General features: G+C 37.7%; 1 protein-coding gene across 1 annotated transcript in view; it reads right to left on the bottom strand.

The window, feature by feature from the left end:
• The window catches only part of LOC111896264 (ranBP2-type zinc finger protein At1g67325-like), a 58,820-nt gene extending 35,469 nt beyond the window's left edge, over nucleotides 1–23,351 (bottom strand). The window contains exon 1 of the mRNA XM_052767392.1: nucleotides 23,228–23,351. Coding sequence (XP_052623352.1) covers nucleotides 23,228–23,351 — 124 coding nt within the window. The remainder of the gene's footprint in view (nucleotides 1–23,227) is intronic.
• Between the last annotated feature and the right edge of the window lie 1,092 nt (nucleotides 23,352–24,443).

The following is a 24,443-nucleotide window of genomic DNA, read 5'->3' as shown; positions in this document are numbered from 1 at the left end:
GACACTTATGGTTATTAATATATTATAAGTTCTAGTATATTAATAATAAGAATAATAAGATTATTTAATTAGTATTGATCAAGAATTAATCTAGGATTAATTAAGTGATCAAAAGAAGACTAATTAAATATATGGGTTGATTGTGTAAATCATCCATACTTGTATAGTGGGCTAATGCTCCATGGATAATCAAGTTGGGCTAAAACCCATAGGATGGTCCATGGATGCTCCATGGTGTATTTGAACCCATGGATCCAAGGAAATGGAAAGTCATGACAATTAGGGTTTACCCTAATTGTAACACTATATAAAGATCTTATTCTTGACGAAATCGGCGACTAGTATCATTCTAGAGAGGGATAGCTGATTTTCATGAAGTGTAGAATTCTCTCAAGTTATTCCAAGTGTATTTGGTGTTGTGTGAACCATTTGAGGTGTCACACTTGGGGCACTAGGCACTCAAGCTTCATGAAGACTTTCGATATCAAAGAGGTATGTATTCTATCTTGTTATATTTATTGTTTTGTATGATAGATTAGGATAATACCTTGGAAAGTTCTTATTTGCATGTATAATAGAGAAAACATAGATCCAAGGTATTTCGGGTTGCATGTACACTTAGGAGTGTTAGAATGCTCAAAACCCAACAGTGGTATCAGAGCCTAGACTTGTTTTCTTGTTATACTTGCAAATGGAGCTGAAAAATCGAGTTTTGATGCTGTCTGCCTAGCAGACTCGTCGAGTCCAAGGTAAAAAGCATCCAACTCGCCGAGTTGGTTCGTGCACTCGACGAGTTGGACCCCCAGACAGCATAAATTCGACTTTTTTGGCTGGAATTGGACTAGGAACATTACCCTAAGATGTTTTTGAACTTATAAACTTGTTTTTGATGTGGTAATGTTCATGCCAATCCAATTTCAAAGATAATTGTCAATAGATACATGTTTTGTATTAGTTTAAGGTTTAGACTAATTACATGAAAAAGTTTGATTTGAATTATCTTGTTCTTATGAGTTGCTTAGATTAATAGAAAAGTTGAGTGAAATAGTTGTTTTCAATCCAAATTAATCTAAGAGTTGATTCTAAAACGTGTTTTTGTAACTTGTCCTCAAGTTATATGAAAAGTCACATTTAAGTTTCATAAAACTCATAAAAGTTGGCAAAGGTTACAAAATGAAGAGTCTAGTTCTAATTAAATGGTGTTATGACTCCATAATTTGTCCTCAAGTTATGGAGGACCAAGAGTCTCTTCATTAAATAATAAATTAAAAAAAAGTGTAACCTTAATTAATTCCATAAGTTATAAAATAAAGAAAAGTTAATTCTTTTATTAGTTTAAAGTCTTCCATAACTTGTCCTCAAGTTATGGAACTTGCAGAGTTTTTGGATTAAAACTACTTTAAACACATAAGTTATGAAATTAATTAGTTTTGAATAGTTTCAAAAACTTGCCCTCAAGTTTTGGAATTAGTAAAGTTTTCTCTTATGAATACTTTAATTCCAAGTTAGCCCTTAGAATTTTAAAAGTTAAAATTCAACCCTTATACTTTATAATATTATAAGTTAATAATATATATATATATATATATATATATATATATGTGTGTGTGTATAAGAGTAAAGTCAGTCTTACAGCTAGTACGCCTCATTCACGAAGCCGATCTATAAGGTGGGTATAAGGTTGTTGCCTATAAAATGGCAACTTAATGGGTGTCCACTCTCACCCACCGCTTGCTTGACTGGTGGAGGGTCGTTAGCCGAACGGGTCTGACAGGACTAGAATTCTCCCTTCATTAAAAGTATTAATGATAAATACTAAGTAACTAAACTCTTAATAATACCCAATCTTAGTTACTTAGGAAAATGTGAATAAGGTGCTAATCCATGAAATTACACTTTGCACTTTGTTTAAGTCGGTTAGTGGAGCGTGTGTGGTTAACCGGCACACTAACTCGTATTTAACAAGGTAGGCAAAGGGTCACTTAATGTTCATCATAGTATCGATGAAGCGTGTGTGGTTAACCGGCACATCGATTGAGGGGTAAACACTTAAGGGTACCAAGTAATTTGCATGGTTACTTCACACCTTGTTTTGTGATCCTCGGCATCCCAGTCACAAAACCTGAAGGGCACACTCGAGATTGAAACATGCCATTGAACAGTTCAATGAATCTCAAAGATCTAGGAGTTTCAAAACCAATTAAAACCTAATAATACGTTTCGTTTATCTTGGTGGAAATTGGTGAATTGTCATTCACCTACCTTCAAATATTTTATAGCTTGGATTACGACATACCTCTTCTAAGTTATAAAATAGTTTGTAGGGTCCTAGCCTTAATATTTCATATTGGGTGTCATATTAAGGACTTAAGATCAACTATCTTGAATATCTCCCAGAAGATGTCTGGTTTAGACATTTATGATCTTCCCAAATCTCTTGAAACAAGCTTTCCTAAATGAAGATGATGTCCCTTGGAAATCATACTTCATTCACCTCCTCCAATTATTCTCCCTAACTCACAAGTTCAAGGTCACTCAAGCCCTATTGGCAAGGCAAGATCTAGGTTTGATCACATCTTGGAGATGTAGTCACATATTGACAAGCTGGGAGAGTTGGGTGTCAAAGTCTTGAGAAAGTTGGTGGTTCAATCACTTTCTAAGTCACATAGTGAGTTCCTTTGGGACACCTATGAAACAGACTATGACAAGACCCTTAATGATCTTATCTATTTGTTAAGATCAACTTCCTTAAAACTTGATGGACATTGACAATAGTGACACAGGAAATCCAGAAAAGCATTCTCTTCCCAATGGAAAGGGATCGGCCATATGTTTATATTGCCAAAGAAAGGCGCATTGGTTGCGAAGCTGCCAAATTTACCTAAGGATGTTAATGTCAATAAGTTTGACACTACTTCAGGTAAAGTCCACTATCTAACTCTGCTAAGTTTCTATTCTGAGATTCTTGATACATGATGTGACTGGGTCACATGGTGATGTTTTAAGGATCAAAGAAAAAGTGAAGAAACTTAAAGAAAGAATATGTTGAATCTGATGGCGTAGATGGATTTCTATCGCATAGTTTGAAGATCGGATTCTTGAGCTACTTCTTAGGAGTTATGAGATATTGCTTAGGAATAGATAACAAGTTTTCATATGGATTGTAAGGATAAGTTTTTCCGCATAGTTTTAAAATAAAAGGAAATTTTTGATTTTATTTATTTTAAAATATCCTTACAATGGCATTTGAGGAAAAATTGTTGCTTATATGATTCCATTAATAGCAATAGTGGGAATATGAAATTGATTCTTTCATTTATGATAATGTCAAAATTTACCAAATAAGGAAAGATTCTCATCACCCAAGGTTCATTTGGACCGAAACTTGGAATCATGCAAGTTGTATAGCATGATGAATGAGAACTTTCAAGTATTGGAAAATTAAGACTAATTACTTGTTCACATGAATGTGTGAGTCAAGTGAAGGACTAAGGGATCGAGTGCACATTCTTGTGCACTGGTCAAGTCCACCACAAAAGATTGATAAAACTATTTGTCATAGTTTACAAAAGCTCAGTAAATATGATTATACTTACAAGCTTAAGTGTAACTCTGAGACATTGGAAAAAGGTTCCAATGTAAGGCAGAGCGAATATGAAGAATCAAATTAGGCAGAAGGATAAAAGTTTCTCAAATCTGAAAAGATGGGAGAGTACTTTAGTATCATTTTTATGATCATCTTGATGATTTAGAGATCTTATCACAATTCATCCTCTAAGTGCCTTCTTATAGCTAAGAAAAGGAGCTATGAATTGTTGAAGTGGTTAAATCAAGAAGATGATTCATACTTCGTTCCAAAAACAATTCTTAGAGTCATACTCCAAGATTGTAACTTGAGTGACATGTCTTAGAGAATGTTTAAAACTGTAACAACCCAAAGTTGTTCATCGCCGAAAACCCGTTCCACCCGAATAACTCGTCGGAAATCGAAATATCCCGTTATCGTTTTTGGGCTTAGTTAACTAAAATTATATATATTTATTTTCATTCAATGAGGGTCCAAATCATTTAGGAACTCATGAATTTAGCCCAAAACATTTATTTCATAAGTTTTAGAAATATCCTCATCGGGTGACGGGAACTCAATCGGGTGCGACCCAAAGCATCGTTTAAGGCCAGTATCGGGTAGAATTCCACCGTGTCCAAGTTTTAGGAACTATATAAACATGTTTAAGCACTCATTTGAAGCTTTTTCCTTCTCTCTCTACTCTCTCTCTAACCTCTCTCCTAAATCCAAGGATTAAGTGTCCAAAACTCAAATTTAAGGCTTCAAATCCTTAAGGTACCTTCCTAGCCTTAATCTATAGCATGTTTAGCTTCCAAATTAGACACTTAATCATGAAATTGGACAATATATGTGAGTTTACGGCCCAGGAGGCAGCCTAGGCCGTAAACACCATTTTGAAGGGTTTTTAGCCCTTAAACTCCTTCCTAGACTCAATTGGACTTTAGATATGGCTAAGGGACTTCAAGATATGGACTTAGAACATTTAAAACTTTGATTTTGAGGACTTTGAAGGAGTTTACGGCCAAGGCATAAGCTTGGGCCGTAAACTCATGTTAATGGGGTTTTTCATGCCTTTAAACCCTTCCAAATCACCTCTATGGCTTAGATATGAATTATAGGACCTTGGTAATAGCATTTGGACACTTGAAACATAATTTTTGGGGGACTTAGATGAGTTTACGGCCAAGGATAGTGCTTGGGCCGTAAACTCCCCAAAACTTGGCATAAATCCAATTCTAAGGTGTTAGAAAGCCATCCAACACCACCAAAAGACTTGGAATAAATCAAGGGACCAACCAAAAATAGTTTAAGGGCCTAAAACACATCATTTGTGGGATTTCTAAGAGTTTACGGCCAAGGCTTGTTCTTGGGCCGTAAACTCCAAAAATTTTGGTGTTAGAATGCAAACTAAACACCCCTACAGCCTTTAGATGAATTTTAGAAGCCATTCTATGCTAGTTTCAAGCCTTGAAACACATTGTAGCTTGACATATTAGAGTTTACGGCCATGAAGGGGGTTTCATGGGCCGTAAACTCCATAAATCCCTCATATGTCCCATATAAACTCATTTCTAGGCTTGTGGGAATTTTTAGAATCACATGTGATTGATTTTAACAACTTAAAAACACTAAATCTTGGAAAATTGAGAGTTTACGGCCAAAGAACCCATGCCTAGGCCGTAAACTCCCTTATGTGTTGTAAATGATGTTTTTAAATTAATCCAAGCCTTAAGAAAAATTAATCCAAGCATTTCCAAGTGTCCATATCCATTTATAACCCAAATTTGCACTCTAAACCACCCTACCATGAGTTTACGGACGTAAACTCATGGGGAATGGGTGTTTTGGACCTAACACTCTTGTATAACTTTACTCATGGGGAGTAAACTCAAGTCCCAAGTCCCTAGTGTCATTTCCCATCCCTAAACGCCACCCGGGTCCCTCCAAACACTCGTATCGGAGTGTTTTCGCGACTAGAAGCAATTGTCCCTATCCAACAATCAATCTAAGTCCTAATTAGATACAAATGTGTATCTTTACATTATAATTAGGAACCTCGTGTATTTACAAGCCCCAGATCAACTCTTAGCATCCAAATCGTCATACTTCTCGTCCGGTGAGTTCATACCCCTACGCCTTTTTCCGTGTTTTTTTCAATGTTTTCAAGGGGGGAATACAAGCAAACTATAACTATTTTCGAATTATAACATTGATGTGTTTCAAATATTATCTGGCAAACTTATAAACTCTTTTACTCCTTATGTATTATGTTGAGTATAAGGAATGATTTATCAATTTCAACTAAATGGATTTTAGTTAAGAAAATAACCAAACTAATCAAATTATTATGGGAATAATTTGGGGTTATATGTTTCTCTTTTTATCATGTACTGATATCTGTATTAAGTTATTAGATAAACTATGTCTGATTCAGTTTATCTCTATATCATTCGAATGTTTTGCCAGATAGTTTCGTTGTATATATCTATTTTTCACTGTATCATGTCTTGAAATCTTTATATGTTTGGTATCGTATGAGAATCCTATGAATAGTTTAATACTAGCTTGTGAGATAGTCACTACCCTTTATGGATGATCAAGTAAATCCTCTCCGGAAGTGTAACCAGAGTCTCCTGGAGGGAGAGCGAAGAGTTTGTGAATAGATCTATTCGGGACTGACAATCCCACACCTTAACTGCTAGCTACAGTTAGGCGGGCACGCCTGGGGTGACAAATTCTGTATATCGTCCGACGTTTGACTAACGTCAAGGAGGTCTCGTTGTCGTATCAGTATGGTTACCCGACTCACAATACGTATTAAAATAAATTTATTCATAGCTAGGATTTTGTTTAGAATCTAAATCTTGTTCGGGATGATAATCCCATGGTCTTGTATCTATATCTCGTTCGGGATAGTAATCCCATGGTTTTATGTCTATATCTCGTTCGGGATGATAATCCCATGATCTTGTGCCTATATCTCGTTCGGGATGGTAATCCCATGGTTTTGAAACTAAATCTTATGCGGGATGATAATCCCATGATTTTATCAAGTTATCTTATATCTATTTTCGGGATAGTGATCCCATGGTCTTTATCGAATTATCTTGTAACTGGTTCGGGATGTTAGTCCCAGGGTTTTCAAAATACTTTCTATATACAGTTTGTCTAAATTATAGTTTTGTATATTAAACTATACTCTATGTTATTTTAATCAATCTTGTATTTAGGAAAATATGGGATTTTCCTGGGGTTAACGTATATCACTTAACTGAACTGTAATGAAAGTTAACGAAACTAATTAACATAAGAAAATATGGGATTTTCTTGAATAACAAATCTTTTTGGAAAAACTAAAGGAAACCGATACATTTACATAAAACAAAACCGCTTATGAACTCACCAGCTTTATGCTGATTTTCAAACTGCTTGTATTCTCAGGTCTTCGTTAGACAGGTACCCGACGTTATCTTTTGATGAAGATGGAGTGCTCAGAAGACTCGTCTCTACTTTTGATTATATGATATATGTATAACTTTTGTATAATTTACTTTTGAACCAAATGTAAACTTTCAGATCTATGTAATGTAATGGTTGTTTACTGTGATTACTATGTACATTGGATTTGATACACAACATGGAGTCAACCCCGGGAACGTTTCCGCCTTTGGTTTTCGGGGTGTGACAAAAACACTTGTCAAATGTAAGTGTAAAAGTTTTCTACTCTTGTATGTTTGACAAAGGAGTCTTATATGTCAAGAGAACAGTGGGAGTCTTAAAGGTCTTGAAAATCTCAAGAACTAATCAAGAATAAAACTTGATGTTCTTCACTAGCACACGACTTGAGGTTTATAACCTATCGTGTTGACATATTCTATGCCCATTCTAGTTAAAGTTGCCTTTGCATATGAGTTCTTAGAGTTCTCAATTTGTTGCACAACAACTTGGAAGCAATGGCAGGCCCTTGAGCTGCTAGGTGGCAAGAAATTAAGATTGTGTTCAGTCCATATTAGTTTGGATTTGTCATTATCCTTGTCTTGTGACTATGATTTTGATAATTCACATGGGTAAGAACACATACACCATTAAATCTAAGTGTCATAAGGTTTCTCTCCGATTCATGAAAATGATGGTGAGGAAACACTTTCACTAAGTAGATTTTAGCTAGATAGCAATTGTGATATTTGCATTCTCAAAGTCGTTAGTGGAGCATGTGTGGTTTACTGGCACACTAACCTGGACTTGTGAGAAGTGGCAAAAAGGTCTAACCATTATGATTATGGCATCCCTCTTCATAATTGTTTAGACACACAAGTGTGCTATCTAAGGGAAGGTGTATGATTTTGATAAAGTTTTATCAAAACAATCTAGTATCAGAAATCTGAACTTTGGTAAGAAAGTCAGCTGATTTCTGAGTATATGTCAAAGCTAGTGGGAGCATAAGTGTTATGCTAATAATCATCATGTTAGTAGGAGCATGATAATTATGATAAGTATTGCAAGGTATCAATGTTAATTATAGAAAACAAAAGTTTCAATTGGGAAAGAGTTGTTTTGCTATAATTAAGGGAGAGGAAATTATACTTCATCTCAAATCTATAAGCTTAGATCGTGAGGTTTTAATCATTTAGTCAAGGATATATATATATATATATATATATATATATATATATATATATATATATATATATATATATATATATATATATATATGAATTTCATGTTGGATTGGCTCAACATAAGGAAATTCTGTATATGGGTCCATTATTTGTGTTCTTAAATTCGATTATGATTACGGCATCCCTTTTCATAATCTGAATTATGAGAACTTGGCAAATAGAAATGGAAATGTTATAGCAAAAGACTGGTTTAGTCTTTATGTGAGACATCATGAATCGTGTCCCATATGCTTCGGATATAGGATCGATTACATGTGCTATATTCATCGGTTCTAAAATTTTCCAAATGCTTGGGGCATTAAGAAGGGAAAAGGTCTAGAATTGGATATGACTAAAAGGATTAAACAATTGTTGAGGACAATCTAAGGTTTACCAAAGATTGGTTGCTCAAGGACAATTGGAAGTATAGTGATAATTCTGGAAGGACCACATTGACATAATCTGTAAGGAGGCAACTCTTGTTTAGAAGTGATAGTCAAAATGGAATCTGGAAATGTTCCAAAGTTAGAAATTATTCAATCTGTGTAAGATTAGGAAACTTAATGCAAGAAGGATGTTTCCAAGGAGCTGATCTCCTTTGGAATGCTCTGTAATGATTGTTGTCAAGTCTTTCTGACTTTGTGCATAATCATTACAAGAGGAACAATGCATATAAGTTTAGAATCTAACAGATTTCAGTAAATGACATGAATTTGGAATTCTTGTACTTGCAGTAAGAATTTGGGACTGTGAAATGAGAATCATTGGAGTTATGTTCAATTGATCTAGTTCACAAAGTAAAGATCATAGACAAACATAGTATGCATACTTGGTGTATGGCATGACTAGTGTTTAGAAAACATAGTGTACATGCTTGGAGCATGGGACAATTATTGTTTTAAATTCAAGAATAAAGTTGATAGCTGAAATAGTATACAATGAATAATGTGTAATCATATGGTGATAAATAAAAGATGTTTTATTTATGTTCATAGGTTTTGATACCATATTGGATTCAATTATTATAGTGTTTCATTTTGCATGTTTTGACTTCCAGAATAAACTAGGTTATTCTTCCGGAATGACTAAGTTATTCAAACTATCCATAGTCGGTCATATGTTGGAAGTAGATATGAATTAAGACTGTCATGGGTTGGCTTGTAGAGGTCTAAGGTGTTGGACAAAGGGCTACACCACTCATGAGTGCTCATAAGTTCTGAGTATTGGATTCAACCCGCGCTCATTGGAATCACTTCATGGATTTTATCACGAGTGATCATGAGACGATAATATCTTATATTCTTCAAACCTAGAGATATGATTTGTTACTATGAGTTGGTTGTACATTGATTGCACGAAAACGCATTTGGTAACTCGGTGCTATAAAACGTGCCTTTATGTATGATTCAACAAGTAGTAGAACAAGCCATATGAGTCGAAGTTTATCCATTCCTTTTACCTTCGGGATAAAAGCGATATCTGTGGGCCCCTCGATAATTTGATGATGACAAATGGAAGTGCTCGGCCGGGCCAGGACTTATTTGATTTGTTCAATTAGTCAGTCGTCATAAATCGGAAATCGGGAAACAACAAATGGACAGAGAGAATGATTATAATCCATGTCTCAGTCCATATGATATCTAGAATGGAGGAATATATTGTAACACTCATGTTTCTAGCCTAGGCATTTATATTGAGTTGATAGTCTAGGTTAACCTTTGTAACTCATTTTGAAGAAATGAAAAGGAATTATGTGAATATTATGTGAATTATGTGTTTTATGCTTAATTATTAGGGCTTAATTAATTAAGAATAAAAATAAACGCCAAAAATTAAAGTGTGATATAAGCCCGATATCTTTACATAAAGTTGTAGTGGTCGAAACAAGGATTTCGGGGATATAAAGAATACCAAAATCCGAGTTATAACGAAGAAGTTATGACCTGTCGAAGTTTCGCGACAAAACTAGCACGGTGCTGAATGTCGTAAAAAGTAAGTTTTCGATAAACTACTTTTTAGCCTTAGTAATCTAAACAAAAGTCGTAGTATTCGTTAAACCGAGAAGTTCGATAAAAAGAACGCCCAAATCTGACTTCGTATGAGGAAGTTATGATTTTTCGAAGTTTCAGCGTAGCAGTAGACAACTAAAAACTCGAATTTTAGAACGAGCGATTTTTAGCCGACACAACCTAAACGAGAACTGAAGGTCTCGTCATTAGGAGCACAACGGTAAAAAGTCTGACGAAAACGAACATCGGATGAAGAAGTTATGAATTTTTAACGGATTTCCTGTACCGGTCTGTTAAAAATAATAATATAAAATTTAAATTCACAATTAGCCGACGAAGTCTAAACGGAAGTTGTAGATCATAATTTTAGCTACGCGTGCATATAAAGAACGTCAAAAGCGGAGCTCGTATGCGAAAGTTATGGATTTTAGAAGTTTTGGCGCGAAAACCGAGAAATTTTGCATAGTCACACTTTGTCACGTTACCCTCGCTTAGAATGTGACACGTGTCCTGCTGAGTCACTAGGCTGCTGAGTCACCGAAACTGCTGAGTCATGCGAAGCCACGTGTCCTCTTCTGATTCGACCGAGGAGGAGGCCCAATCCGAAGCAGCCAGCTCCCCAACCGAAGCTTCGCCCTGCTGCCGCGTGTGTCCGAGCCTCGCTTAACCTAGCTCCGAGCCTCGCAGGTGCACCAGTAGACTCCGTCCACTTAGAAGCCACCAGCGAGCCCTCGTCATTAGGAGCACAACGAGAATTTAAGGTCTCGTCATTAGGAGAATTTAAGCCTCCAGCGAGCCTCGCTTAAACGAGAATTGAAGGTCTCGTCATTAGGAGCACAACGGTAAAAAGTCTGACGAAAATGGACATCGGATGAAGAAGTTATGAATTCTTAACGGATTTCCTGTCCCGGTCTGTTAAAAATAATAATATAAAATTTAAAAATCAAAATTAGCCGACGAAGTCTAAACGGAAGTTGTAGATCGTAATTTTAGCTACGCGTGCATATAAAGAACGTCAAAAACGGAGCTCGTATGCGAAAGTTATGGATTTTAGAAGTTTTGGCGCGAAAACCGAGAAATTTCGCATAGTCACACTTTGCCACGTCACCCTCGCTTAGAATGTGACATGTGTCCTGCTGAGTCACTAGGCTGCTGAGGCACTGAAACTGCTGAGTCATGCGAAGCCACGTGTCCTCTTCTGATTCGACCGAGGAGGAGGCCCAATCTGAAGCAGCCAACTCCCCAGCCGAAGCTTCGCCCTGCTGCCGCGTGTGTCCGAGCCTCGCTTAACCTAGCTCCGAGCCTCGCAGGTGCACCAGTAGACTCCGATCCACTTAGAAGCCGCCAGCGAGCCCTCGCAGGTGCAAGCCATGTGCTAGCCTTCGCCTGCGAGCCTTCTCAGCCGTTGGACATAAGCTTCTCAGCTGTCCGATCAGAAGCTTCACCCTATGAATAGAAGGCTACGAGCCTTCTCGGATATTTTTAAGAAATTGCCAGTTTTAACCCCTAAACCCATATTTTCTTCATCTTAACATCCCGCAAAGCCCCGGTATCGATTGTAAAGCCCGGAATACCCCACGAAGTGCCCGAGAAGCCCGAAAAATTTATCTTTTCGGTTTCGAAGCCCGACTTTTGCAGAGCCCGGTTTCTCAATAAAACTCCCGGTTTTATTAGAAACAATCGTTTTAGGAAACAAATTGCTGCCCGATTTTCACCAAAATATGTGAGTGTGTTGTTACTTTCAATTTACACATAGATATGAAGTATTTACCTTGAAATACGTGTTATGTGTAAATATGCTAATTGTTTATTCGAGGTGACTCTTGAATTGATGTTTTATACAAGTTTTAAACTGTATATGATTTTTATCTACAAAATATGTTGGGTAGAACATGGGTAGATGAAATAGTTGATGTGTGTTAAAATGGTGAGAGGCCTCAATGTTGTTGTTGTTGTTATTGTTGTTGTTGTTGTCATCTAGCGGAGTATAGATGACGACCACAGACTTTCTAGATAGTCCAGTGGAACACTAGCAGGTTCGCAACTTGTAGGTGTTGATGAATTAAATGTTCATTGGCGTACTCCATCCCCCTCATGGTTTCCTTAAGGACATGTATGGCTGAGGAAACCCCTTAGCAGTAGTGTCCATCCCGATGATAATCCTTAGGCTAGGTCCCTTGTGATAGGTGTTTAGGGACGTAAAGTGAGGACAATGGGAATGGGTAATCAGGGTTATTGTTGATTGGTGAACTTAATAAGTATATTATTATTGTGGGTTGAAAACCCTATATGCTCACCAGGCTCCCAAGCCTGACCCACTCAGTTTTATGATTACAGGTAGTGGACCCCGAGCATAGTCGGAGGACGACGAGAGATTTTTGGATTATAGGCCAGTAGTTGTAAATAACTGTTGAAAGGCTTATAATGTGTTGTTTATGCTTTTAATCTGTATCGGAACATGACATCCCGAGGTTTTGATATATATGGAAAATATATACCTTCTTAATGAAGGATTTTGATAAACTTTTATCATATGTTGTTTGGGGACCAATTCCGCAACATCTTTTAAAAAGATTTCTCTGATTTTATTTTAAAAAGCATAAATTAAATCGGTCTTTTCTGGACGAGAAATATGGGGATGTCACAGTTGGTATCAGAGCATTAGTTTAAGCGAACTAAGAAATTGTAGAATTTCTAGACTTGAACTTAGAATGCTAAGTGATGATTGTGAGATGAGTGTCTACCATATTTTAGACACGAGCACTAGTTTATTTTAGGGAAGATGCCTAAAATGCCCTTATGTGCTAAATGCTATGTGTTTGCCATGTGTGCCACTATTTGTTCGGATCTATGTTCTGTTGCCGACCGGATCTGGAAACTTTATGTGTGTAGGATTCTAAGCGTATGATTACGAGATTAGAACTAACATGTAAAATTTTCGGAGTGATAAGGGAATTGACATGTCTAACAAGAATAAAGACCTAAATTCGCCTTATTCGGTATATAGATTGTAATGGCAAGAACTCGGAGTGGAGCTGGAAATGAAAAAAGAAACCAACAACCTCAACCCCAAGTGGTGGAACAGGTGCCTATAGTAGGAGCTGCACCCGAACCCATCACCATGGCTGGAGTACGAACTATGATTCAGACCATGTTGGCTGAACAGAGGGAGGAATTGAGGAAAATGCTGCTAAACGACAGGGATGAACCTTCAGTTCCTGTTGAACAACGTGAACTAAATGACGATCGATCTGAAGAAGGGAACAATAGTAGATCGGTTGGTCATAGTGAACCGCTTGTGGTTGGGAGGAATAACCACGAGGGTAGAATTGAGAGAAACGGGTGCAAGTATAAGGACTTTATGACTTGCAAGCCATCGACCTTCAATGGAAAAGAAGATCCTGTCGGAGTAATGGACTGGACCTCGGAAATGGAGTTGGCTTTCATGACTTGTGATTGCCAAGGCAAGTTACAAACTACGTTTGCAGTACGTCAGTTCAGGGGTAGTGCTGCTTGTTGGTGGAGCACTTTGGGGAAAACCCTAAGCCTTAAAGAGCCACTGCAATTAACTTGGGCAGAGTTCTTAGTGCACTTCAAGCGCAAGTACTGCTCGGCCCAAAACGTACTTGAGTTAGAAAACCAATTTCTAACGTTGCAGAAGGGGAGTATGACCGTTGACGAATATATGAATAACTTCACAGACAAAATGGAGTTTGCTTTGCGTATTGTCCCAGATGAGTTGGCAAAAATAGACAGGTACGCAAAGGGACTTCAATGGGAGTATACGGTGCCAGTACGTCAGGCACTTACTTTGGAGGCAGCTATCTGGGCTGCCAAGTCTGTTGAAGATATGATAAAAGGGAGAGCCGCCAGCAAGGTCGAAGTTGGCGAAAAGAGAAAGTTTGAAGGAACTTCAGGTTTCAATAAAAAGAACAAGTTCTCGAAGACTGGTTCGAGAAAGTTTGGAGGAGGAACCGAAGCCAAGTGGTGTGACAAGTGTAAGAAGAAACATGCTGGGAAGTGCAGCGTGGAAGTCACTTGTTACAAATGTAGAAAGCCAGGGCATTATGCCAATGAATGCACCTTCAATAAGAACGTATGTTTTGGGTGCAATGAAGAAGGGCATATTTTGAGGGAGTGCCCGAAGAAGAAGGACGCAACAAAACCCAATCTACCACCAAAGCCGAAGGCGAGAGCCTTCCAGATGACGCTCGAAGCTGCGAAAGAAGAAGCCGATGTCGCTTCAGGTACCTTTCTCGTAAACGAATTGCCTGCCCAAATTTTGTTTGATTCTGGAGTCAATTACTCCTTTATATCGCATGAATTTGGTAGAAATCTAGCTTTGCCTGTAGATAGGCTAGTTAATGCCTTATTAGTCGAGATTTCTAGTGGCAAGTTTGTACCTGTTAGCCATCGTATGAAAAACATTCTCATTGACTTGGATGGGAATAAGTTCCAAGAGGAATTATTGCCTATCGAGTTAAATGGATTCGACATAGTTTTAGGAATGGATTGGCTTAGCGCCAATGATGCAGAAATACTATGTAGAAAGAAGATAGTAAAAGTAAACCCGCCAGGGAAAGAGTCGTTTATGGTGTATGGAGACAAACGCAGAGTAAATTCTAGAATCATTTCCCTAATGAAAGCCAGAAAGTGTTTGGCTAAGGGATGTACATCATACCTAGAGTTCATGATCGATGCTAAGATGGAAAAGAAGGAGGTGCAGAATATTCCGGTGGTGTGTGATTATCCGGAAGTCTTTCCCGAAGATCTTCCCGGATTGCCCCCTGATCGACAAGTAGAATTTCGTATCGACTTGTTACCAAGAATGACGCCGATAGTGAAAACACCTTATCGATTAGCGCCAACCGAAATGAAAGAACTTATGACACAACTTCAGGAGTTATTGGACAAAGGTTTCATTCGACCTAGTTCATCACCCTGGGGAGCCCCTGTGTTATTTGTAAAGAAGAAAGACGGAAGCATGAGAATGTGCATCGATTACAGAGAGCTGAACAAAGTGACGATAAAGAACAAGTACCTGTTGCCAAGGATCGATGACTTGTTCGACCAGTTGTAGGGTTCGAGCTATTTCTCGAAGATCGATCTTAGGTCGGGATACCATCAACTAAAGGTGAGAGAGCAGGATATCGAAAAGATTGCTTTTAGAACGAGATATGGACACTATGAATTTTTGGTTATGTCGTTCGGACTAACCAATTCCCCAACAACTTTCATGGATTTGACGAATAGGGTTTGTAAACCATTCTTAGATAAATCCGTGATAGTATTCATAGACGATATCTTGATTTATTCGAAAAGCAAGCAGGAACATGAAAAGCATCTACGTGAAGTGCTAGAAGTCCTGAAAAAGGAGAAGCTGTATGCAAAGTTCTCCAAGTGTGAATTTTGGATTCAAGAAGTCCAATTTTTAGGTCATGTGGTTAACCAAGAAGGAATAATGGTTGACCCAGCAAAGATTGAAGCTGTAATGAAGTGGGAACAACCAAAGAGTCCTACGGAGATTCGAAGCTTTTTAGGATTAGCTGGATATTACCGAAGGTTTATCCAAGGCTTTTCTTCGATTACTACTCCATTAACAACTTTGACCCCACAAAGGAGCTACTTATGCTTGGAATGAGAAGCATAAGGAAGCCTTTGAGAAGTTGAAGAAGAGATTGTGTGAAGCACCGATTCTTTCGTTGCCTGAAGGATTTGATGACTTCGCAGTTTATAGAGATGCATCTGCAGTTGGGTTAGGTTGTGTTCTGACCCAAAGCGATAAAGTGATCGCGTATGCATCGAGGCAATTGAAGGAACATGAAAAGAACTACCCCACTCATGATCTGGAGTTTGCAGCGGTAGTATTTTTCTTAAAGATATGGAGGCATTATCTTTATGGCACCAAGTGTAAACTTTTCACTGATCATAAGAGTCTTTAATATCTCTTTAATTAGAAGGAATTGAACATGAGGCAACGATGCTGGCTAGAGTTACTCAAGGACTACGACTGTGAGATACTTTACCACCCTGGTAAAGCAAATGTTGTTGCTGATGCTCTCAGTCGAAAGGTAAATCTTGAAAATAAAAGGCCAAGAGCGTTGAGAATTGAAGTTGTCTCGACAATTGTGGAAAGTATAAAGAAAGCTCAAGAGGAAGCTTTAGAGAAAAGTGACCTAAAGGAAGAACGTTTGGGCAAAACGTTAGTATTCAGTACAAACAACCAAGGGTTGAAGGTATTCCAAGAGAGGATTTGGGTACCTAAAACGGGCGGAGTCAGAGATCTTCTGATGGAAGAAGCTCATAAGACCATGTACTCGATTCATCCCGGCAGTACAAAAATGTATAGGGATTTAAAACCCTATTATTGGTGGCCGACGATGAAGCTCGATGTTGCTAAGTATGTGGCCGAGTGTGTAACTTGTGCTAGGGTTAAGGCACAACATCAGAAACTGTATGGGAGTTTAGAACCTTTACCCGTACCCATGGGTAAATGGGAAGACATCACCATGGATTTTGTGACTAAACTACGCAGAACAAGGAACGGTCACGACATGATTTGGGTGGTCGTTGATCGCTTCACTAAGAGTGCGCATTTCATAGCGGCCAAAGAGAAATGGTCTATGGATAAACTTGCGAATTCTTACGTGAAGGAAATTATGAGGCTTCACGGTGTTCCGTTAACGATTGTGTCCGATCGTGATAGCCGTTTTACCTCAAGGTTTTGGAGGAGTCTACAAGAGGAATTGGGTACCAAGTTGTGTTTGAGTACAACTTACCATCCGCAAACCGATGGTCAGAGCGAGCGAACGATTCAAACATTGGAGGATATGCTAAGAGCATGTACCCTAGAATTCCAAGGTAACTGGGATGAACACTTACCTTTAGTAGAATTCTCCTATAATAATAGTTTCCACTCAAGCATTAAGATGGCACCTTATCACGCTTTGTATGGGGAAAAGTGTCGAACGCCATCATGTTGTCTGGAAGCTGGGGAAAAGCAGTTTATGGGACCTGAAATAGTCCATGAGACTGCTGAAAAGTTGAAAGTGATAAGGGAAAGGATGTTAGCTGCTCAAGATCGACAAAAGAGTTATGATGACAAGAAAAGACAACCGATATCCTTCGATGTTGGAAATTCGGTTTCACTTAAAGTCTCGCCGTGGAAGGGACTTATAAGATTTGGTAAGAGAGGGAAGTTGAGTCCAAGGTTTATTAGACCATTTAAAGTTCTTTAGAGAATCGGGAATCAAGCTTACAAGCTAGAGTTACCGGAAGAATTAGAGGGTATTCATAACACCTTTCATGTGTGTTATTTGAGAAAGTTCACAGGAGATGTGCCCGACATAATTCCGATTTCTGAGATAAGGTTGGATGAAAACAAGAGGTTGATCGAAGAACCCGAGGCAATCGTTGACCGTAAGACTATGAAGTTACGACGCAAGATGGTCGATTTAGTGCTTGTGCGCTGGAAACATACGAATGGACCAAATCTCACTTGGGAAACGGAGAGTGACATGACGAGTCGCTACCCGTAGTTGTTTGGTGAGATGTGATTCCGGGGACGGAATCATCCTAAGGGGGAGAGAATTGTAACACTCGTGTTTCTAGCCTAGGCATTTATATTGAGTTGATAGTCTAGGTTAACCTTTGTAACTCATTTTGAAGAAATGAAAAGGAATTATGTGAATATTATGTGAATTATGTGTTTTATGCTTAATTATTAGGACTTAATTAATTAAGAATAAAAATAAGCGCCAAAAATTAAAGTTTGAGATAATCCCGATATCTTTACAAAAAATTGTAGTGGTCGAAACAAGGATTTCAGGGATATAAAAAATACCAAAATCCGAGTTATAACGAAGAAGTTATGACCTGTCGAAGTTTCGCGACAAAACCGGCACGGTGCTGAATGTCGTAAAAAGTGAGTTTTCGATAAACTACTTTTTAGACTTAGTAATCTAAATGAAAGTCGTAGTATTCGTTAAACTGAGAAGTTCGATAAAAAGAACGCCCAAATCTGACTTCGTATGAGGAAGTTATGATTTTTCGAAGTTTCAGCGTAGTAGTAGACAACTAAAAACTCGAATTTCAGATCGAGCGATTTTTAGCCGACACAACCTAAACGAGAATTGAAGTTCTCATCATTAGGAGCACAACGGTAAAAAGTCTGACGAAAACGGACATCGGATGAAGAAGTTATGAATTTTTAACGGATTTCTTGTCCCGGTCTGTTAAAAATAATAATATAAAATTTAAATTCAAAATTAGCCGACGAAGTCTAAACGGAAGTTGTAGATCGTCATTTTAGCTACGCGTGCACATAAAGAACGTCAAAAACGGAGCTCGTATGCGAAAGTTATGGATTTTAGAAGTTTTGGCGCGAAAACCGAGAAATTTCGCATAGTCACACTTTGCCACGTCACCCTCGCTTAGAATGTGACACGTGTCCTGCTGAGTCACTAGGCTGCTGAGTCACCAGGCTGCTGAGTCACCGAAACTGCTGAGTCATGCGAAGCCACGTGTCCTCTTCTGATTCGACCGAGGAGGAGGCCCAATCCGAAGCAGCCAGCTCCCCAGCCGAAGCTTCGCCCTGCTGCCGCGTGTGTCTGAGCCTCGCTTAACCTAGCTCCGAGCCTCGCAGGTGCACCAGTAGACTCCGGTCCACTTAGAAGCCGCCTGCGAGCCCTCGCAGGTGCGAGCCATGTGCGAGCCTTCACCTGCAAGCCTTCTCAGCCGTTGGATCAGAAGCTTCTCAGCCGTCCGATCAGAAGCTTCACCCTATAAATAGAAAGCGGCGAGCCTTCTCGGATATTTTTAAGAAATTGCCACTTTTAACCCCTAAACCCATATTTTCTTCATCTTAACATCCCGCAAAGCCCCGATATCGATTGTAAAGCCCAGAATACCCCACGAAGTGCCCGAGAAGCCCGGAAAATTTATGTTTTCGGTTTCGAAGCCTGACTTTTGTAGAGCCCGGTTTCTCAATAAAACTCCCGGTTTTATTAGAAACGATCGTTTTAGGAAACGAATTGCTGCCCGATTTTCACCAAAATATGTGAGTGTGTAGTTACTTTCAATTTACACATAGATATGAAGTATTTACCTTGAAATACGTGTTATGTGTAAATATGCTAATTGTTTATTCGAGGTGACTCTTATATTGATGTTTTATACAAGTTTTAAACTGTATATGCTTTTTTATCTACAAAATATGTTGGGTAGAACATGGGTAGATGAAATAGTTGATGTGTGTTAAAATGGTGAGAGGCCTCGATGTTGTTGTTGTTGTTGTTGTAGTCATCTAACGGAGTATAGATGACGACCACTGACTTTCTAGATAGTCCAGTGGAACACTAGCAGGTTCGCAACTTGTAGGTGTTGATGAATTAAATGTTCATTGGCGTACTCCATCCCCCCTCATGGTTTCCTTAAGGACATGTATGGCTGAGGAAACCCCTTAGCAGTAGTGTCCATCCCGATGATAATCCTTAGGCTAGGTCCCTTGTGATAGGTGTTTAGGGACGTAAAGTGAGGACAATGGGAATGGGTAATCAGGGTTATTGTTGATTGGTGAACTTAATAAGTATATTATTATTGTGGGTTGAAAACCCTATATGCTCACCAGGCTCCCAAGCCTGACCCACTCAGTTTTATGATTACAGGTAGTGGACCCCGAGCATAGTCGGAGGACGACGAGAGATTTTTGGATTATAGGCCAGTAGTTGTAAATAACTATTGAAAGGCTTATAATGTCTTGTTTATGCTTTTAATCTGTATCGGAACATGACATCCCGAGGTTTTGATATATATGGAAAATATATACCTTCTTAATGAAGGATTTTGATAAACTTTTATCATATGTTGTTTGGGGACCAATTCCGCAACATATTTTAAAAAGATTTCTCTGATTTTATTTTAAAAAGCATAAATTAAATCGGTCTTTTCTGGACGAGAAATATGGGGATGTCACATAGATGATCCCTTATCTAATGGACAAGGCACTGAAAAAGGTTAGAGTTCATCTACAAGGTCAGAGTTCGACAGAAGCTTTTGAGAGCTACGATTGCCGGTCGGTTCCTGAAGTCATATGCAATATTAGTTTTAGACTTATCCAAGTGGGAGACTGTTGGATTAATGTCTAAGTCCATAACTATAATTGGTAAGACTTGACCCGACCTGGCATGGTCCATTTGGGTTGCATGGCATTATGCACTTGGATAGACTATAATGAGAGAAATAAGACACTTATGGTTATTAATATATTATAAGTTCTAGTATATTAATAATAAGAATAATAAGATTATTTAATTAGTATTGATCAAGAATTAATCTAGGATTAATTAAGTGATCAAAAGAAGACTAATTAAATATATGGGTTGATTGTGTAAATCATCCATACTTGTATAGTGGGCTAATGCTCCATGGATAATCAAGTTGGGCTAAAACCCATAGGATGGTCCATGGATGCTCCATGGTGTATTTGAACCCATGGATCCAAGGAAATGGAAAGTCATGACAATTAGGGTTTACCCTAATTGTAACACTATATAAAGATCTTATTCTTGACAAAATCGGCGACTAGTATCATTCTAGAGAGGGATAGCCGATTTTCATGAAGTGTAGAATTCTCTCAAGTTATTCCAAGTGTATTTGGTGTTGTGTGAACCATTTGAGGTGTCACACTTGGGGCACTAGGCACTCAAGCTTCATGAAGACTTTCGATATCAAAGAGGTATGTATTCTATCTTGTTATATTTATTGTTTTGTATGCTAGATTAGGATAATACCTTGGAAAGTTCTTATTTGCATGTATAATAGAGAAAACATAGATCCAAGGTATTTCGGGTTGCATGTACACTTAGGAGTGTTAGAATGCTCAAAACCCAACAATTATTGTGTTTCAATTCGCATGTTTTACTTCCCGAATAATTGGATTATTCAAAACATGCACAGTCGATCATACTTTGGAAGTAAGTAGTGAATTAAGACTGTCGTGAATTGGATTGTAGATTGTCTAAGGGTTTAGACATAGCAATGGTTTACTTCAATTCACGAGTACTTCTGAAATGGAGATTTGAGTATTTGATTAACCCACGCTCAGAGAATTACTTCATGGATTTTATCACGAGTAATTTTGAGACGATAATATCTTATATTATTGAAACAGATACATATGAGTTATTGTTTACGAGTCAGTTGTGCATTGATAATACGTAAACGCATCAGTAACTTGATGTTATAAAATGTATTGTTGTGCGTGATTTGATAAATGAATAGTGCAAGCATATGAGTCGGAGTTTATCCGTTCCTTTTTCCCTAACGGTAAAAGCAATATTTATGGGCCCCTCAATGATTTGATGATGATATCCAAGGCGCTTAGCCAAGCCTGGACTGAATCATTGTGTTCAATTAGTAGTTTGATTTCAATTGTCATAAATCAGAAATCAGGAAACAAACTTAGGACAGAGAGATTGATTATAATCCATATCTCGTGTAAATACGATATGTTGTAGAATGGAGGAATATTTGACCCCTTATCTTAAGGACACGTAACTAACTAGGTTAGAGTTCGACAACGACTTTTGAAAGCTACGATTGCTGGTCAAATTTTGAAGTCATACTTGCAATCATAGTTATTAGACTTATCTAAGTGGGAAACTGTTGGATTAGGTGTCTAAGCCCATAACTATAATTGGTATGTAATTGATTTGATAATAGCATGACCCTTTTGGGTTGCCTTCACTCTAGCAGCTTGTCAATATGGCTTTTGGAGAGAGAGAGAAAAAGGTTGAATTTATTATTTGGAATAATAAATTGATTTATTAATGTATTATGAAAATAATATATTCATTAGAAATTATGTTATTTAATTAGTATTTAATCAGAAATTAATTTGGAATTAATTTTTTGATTAAAGGAACTGATTAAATGTACATGGGTTGTTTTACAAATCATCGATAATTGTGAAACTGGTCTCTTTGACTCCTTGGATAGGAGTGGAAGAAAACTATAGGGTGGCCCTATAAGATTTTCATCCATGGCCTTCTAAAGAGGAGTCCATAGGCTACTTAGGCCTTAAGCATGGAATTAGGGTTTCCACCTGGAAACCCTAGCTTTGGGACTAAGCCACCTCATGTATAAAAGGGATGTAACCTCTTAGATTTTCGACCCTATACCTTAAAAGCTTAGTGGAGCCATTTTTTCTAAGTATTCCCTCCTCTCCGCTCTCATCCTCTTGCTAGTGGAGTTTGCGAGCCATTAGAGGTTCAACATTTGAGGCACTAAGCTTTCAAGAGTCAAGGATCTACAAGGTGTTATTGTTATTGCTACATAACAAGGAAGGTAAACATCAAAACCCTTTTTGTTATATAATTTTCGAAATTGTATGGTAGATCTAGGGTTTATTTCTTTGGTATTCAATTACATGTTCAACTAGTGAAAAACTTAGATCCAAATCAATTAGGGTTGTATGAACATATAGGTTGTAGTTATGATCATAACCCATCACTCAGGTGTACCTCCACCTGACAAATCACTCGAGACCTCCACAATGAACTTCATGACTCAAGATTCCATAACCGATACCCAACATTGGTAGCCAAACTCCTGATAAACAACCCACAAGAGACTTCTGATGCACAACCATTACTCCTAACTGCCCATATGATCCAAACCAGTTGGCCACTAAATCCTGTTCGTTTGCATCTTAATACCACTTAATAAGAGGTAGGTCTAAATCTGTAAGATTCAGACTGTTTGTTTACCTCTTATTTTATGATCTTAATTTAAATTTTATCACCTACCGAATCAGACTTGGAAGCCTATCTAAAAAGAAAAAAAAGACTCCATAACCCTATCTCTGTTCGCTTTTGCTTGCTTCTCGCTTCCATCATCTCATTATACTCTCGCCACCGAAGACTTTCCTCCCATCGTCATCTGCCGCCGTCACCACCCTCCCAGACACCATCTCCTGCCGCCGCAACCCTTACCATCGCCGACTCCAACAACATCATCAGCTTCATTCTTTTTTCTTATGTTTTCTCCTATTTTCTTTTCATTTTTTTCTGATGTTGGTTCAGAATCACATTCTTCAAGTGTAGAAGATGCTTCCATATTTCTTCTCTTTTGTCTTGTTTTTTTACTATTGTTCTTCAAAATCGTACTTCTTCAAGGTTAGAAGATGCCGTCGTTTTTTTTTTTTTTTTTTTTTTGATATTTCTAATCTGAAATTCTTCATTGATTTCTAAAATTATGCTAATTTCTGAAATGTATGGGTTGATTTCTAAAATATGTTGCGATGTTGATTATAATTTTACTGCTTTCTGAAAGTAAGTTGCTGATCTTGTTGATTCATAATTGAAATCTATTGGTGAAACTTGTTGATAATGTGTTTATTGATTTGTGCTAAAATATATTGTTCATTTGCTTAAATATGTTGCTGATTTGTGTTGTTATGTGCTGATTTGTGCTGTTTATGTGCTAATTTGTAATGATTTGTGTTGTTTATGTGCTGATTTTTGTTGTTTATGTGTTGATTTTTTGCTGTTATATGCATTGGTTTGGGTTGTTTATGTGCTGATTTGTGTTGTTTATATGTTGATTTGTACCGTTATGTGTTGATTTGTGTTGTTATTTGTTGATTTGTTATTGAAAATTATACTAGACATGTCACAAAGAAGCCTACGATTAGTTGGAAGGTAGAAGCTAGTGAAAGAACTTTCCTAGAAGCATGTTAGCATGAAATTACAATTAATGGTCGGGATGGGGGTAGTTTGAAAGCACTCTCTTGGAGGATTGTAGCTGAAAAATTAGCAAAATAAAATAATTTTGTTGTGGACCAAAAGCAAATGAAGAATCGCTACAATTACTTAAATTCAAAGTTTTCAGCTTGGTTTAAGTTAAAAAACAAAATCGGGAATGTTTATAATCCCTTTATTGCTAGTTTCGCAGTCCATAATTTCATAAGGAAGTGCAATATTCATGATGAATTATTTATGGCATCCGAGGAAAATATTGGTCAACCAGAATGGGGGAAGAGTGATGGCTAAAATATACAAGATATGGAATGGAGTTCACAAGGCAATGCATACATGGATAATTTGCGTGACGAGATTGCGAATCAATTATTTTCAAATGCTTCAAATTAAATTTTTAGGATTTTATTTGGATTTTAGTTTGATTTCGTGGATTTTAAAATATGTATGC

This window comes from Lactuca sativa, chromosome 1 (assembly GCF_002870075.4).
Source record: "Lactuca sativa cultivar Salinas chromosome 1, Lsat_Salinas_v11, whole genome shotgun sequence".
In the NCBI taxonomy this organism is placed as follows: domain Eukaryota; kingdom Viridiplantae; phylum Streptophyta; class Magnoliopsida; order Asterales; family Asteraceae; genus Lactuca; species Lactuca sativa.
The sequence above is the reverse complement of the archived record's forward strand: the minus strand, read 5'-3'. Positions and strand labels throughout refer to the sequence as shown.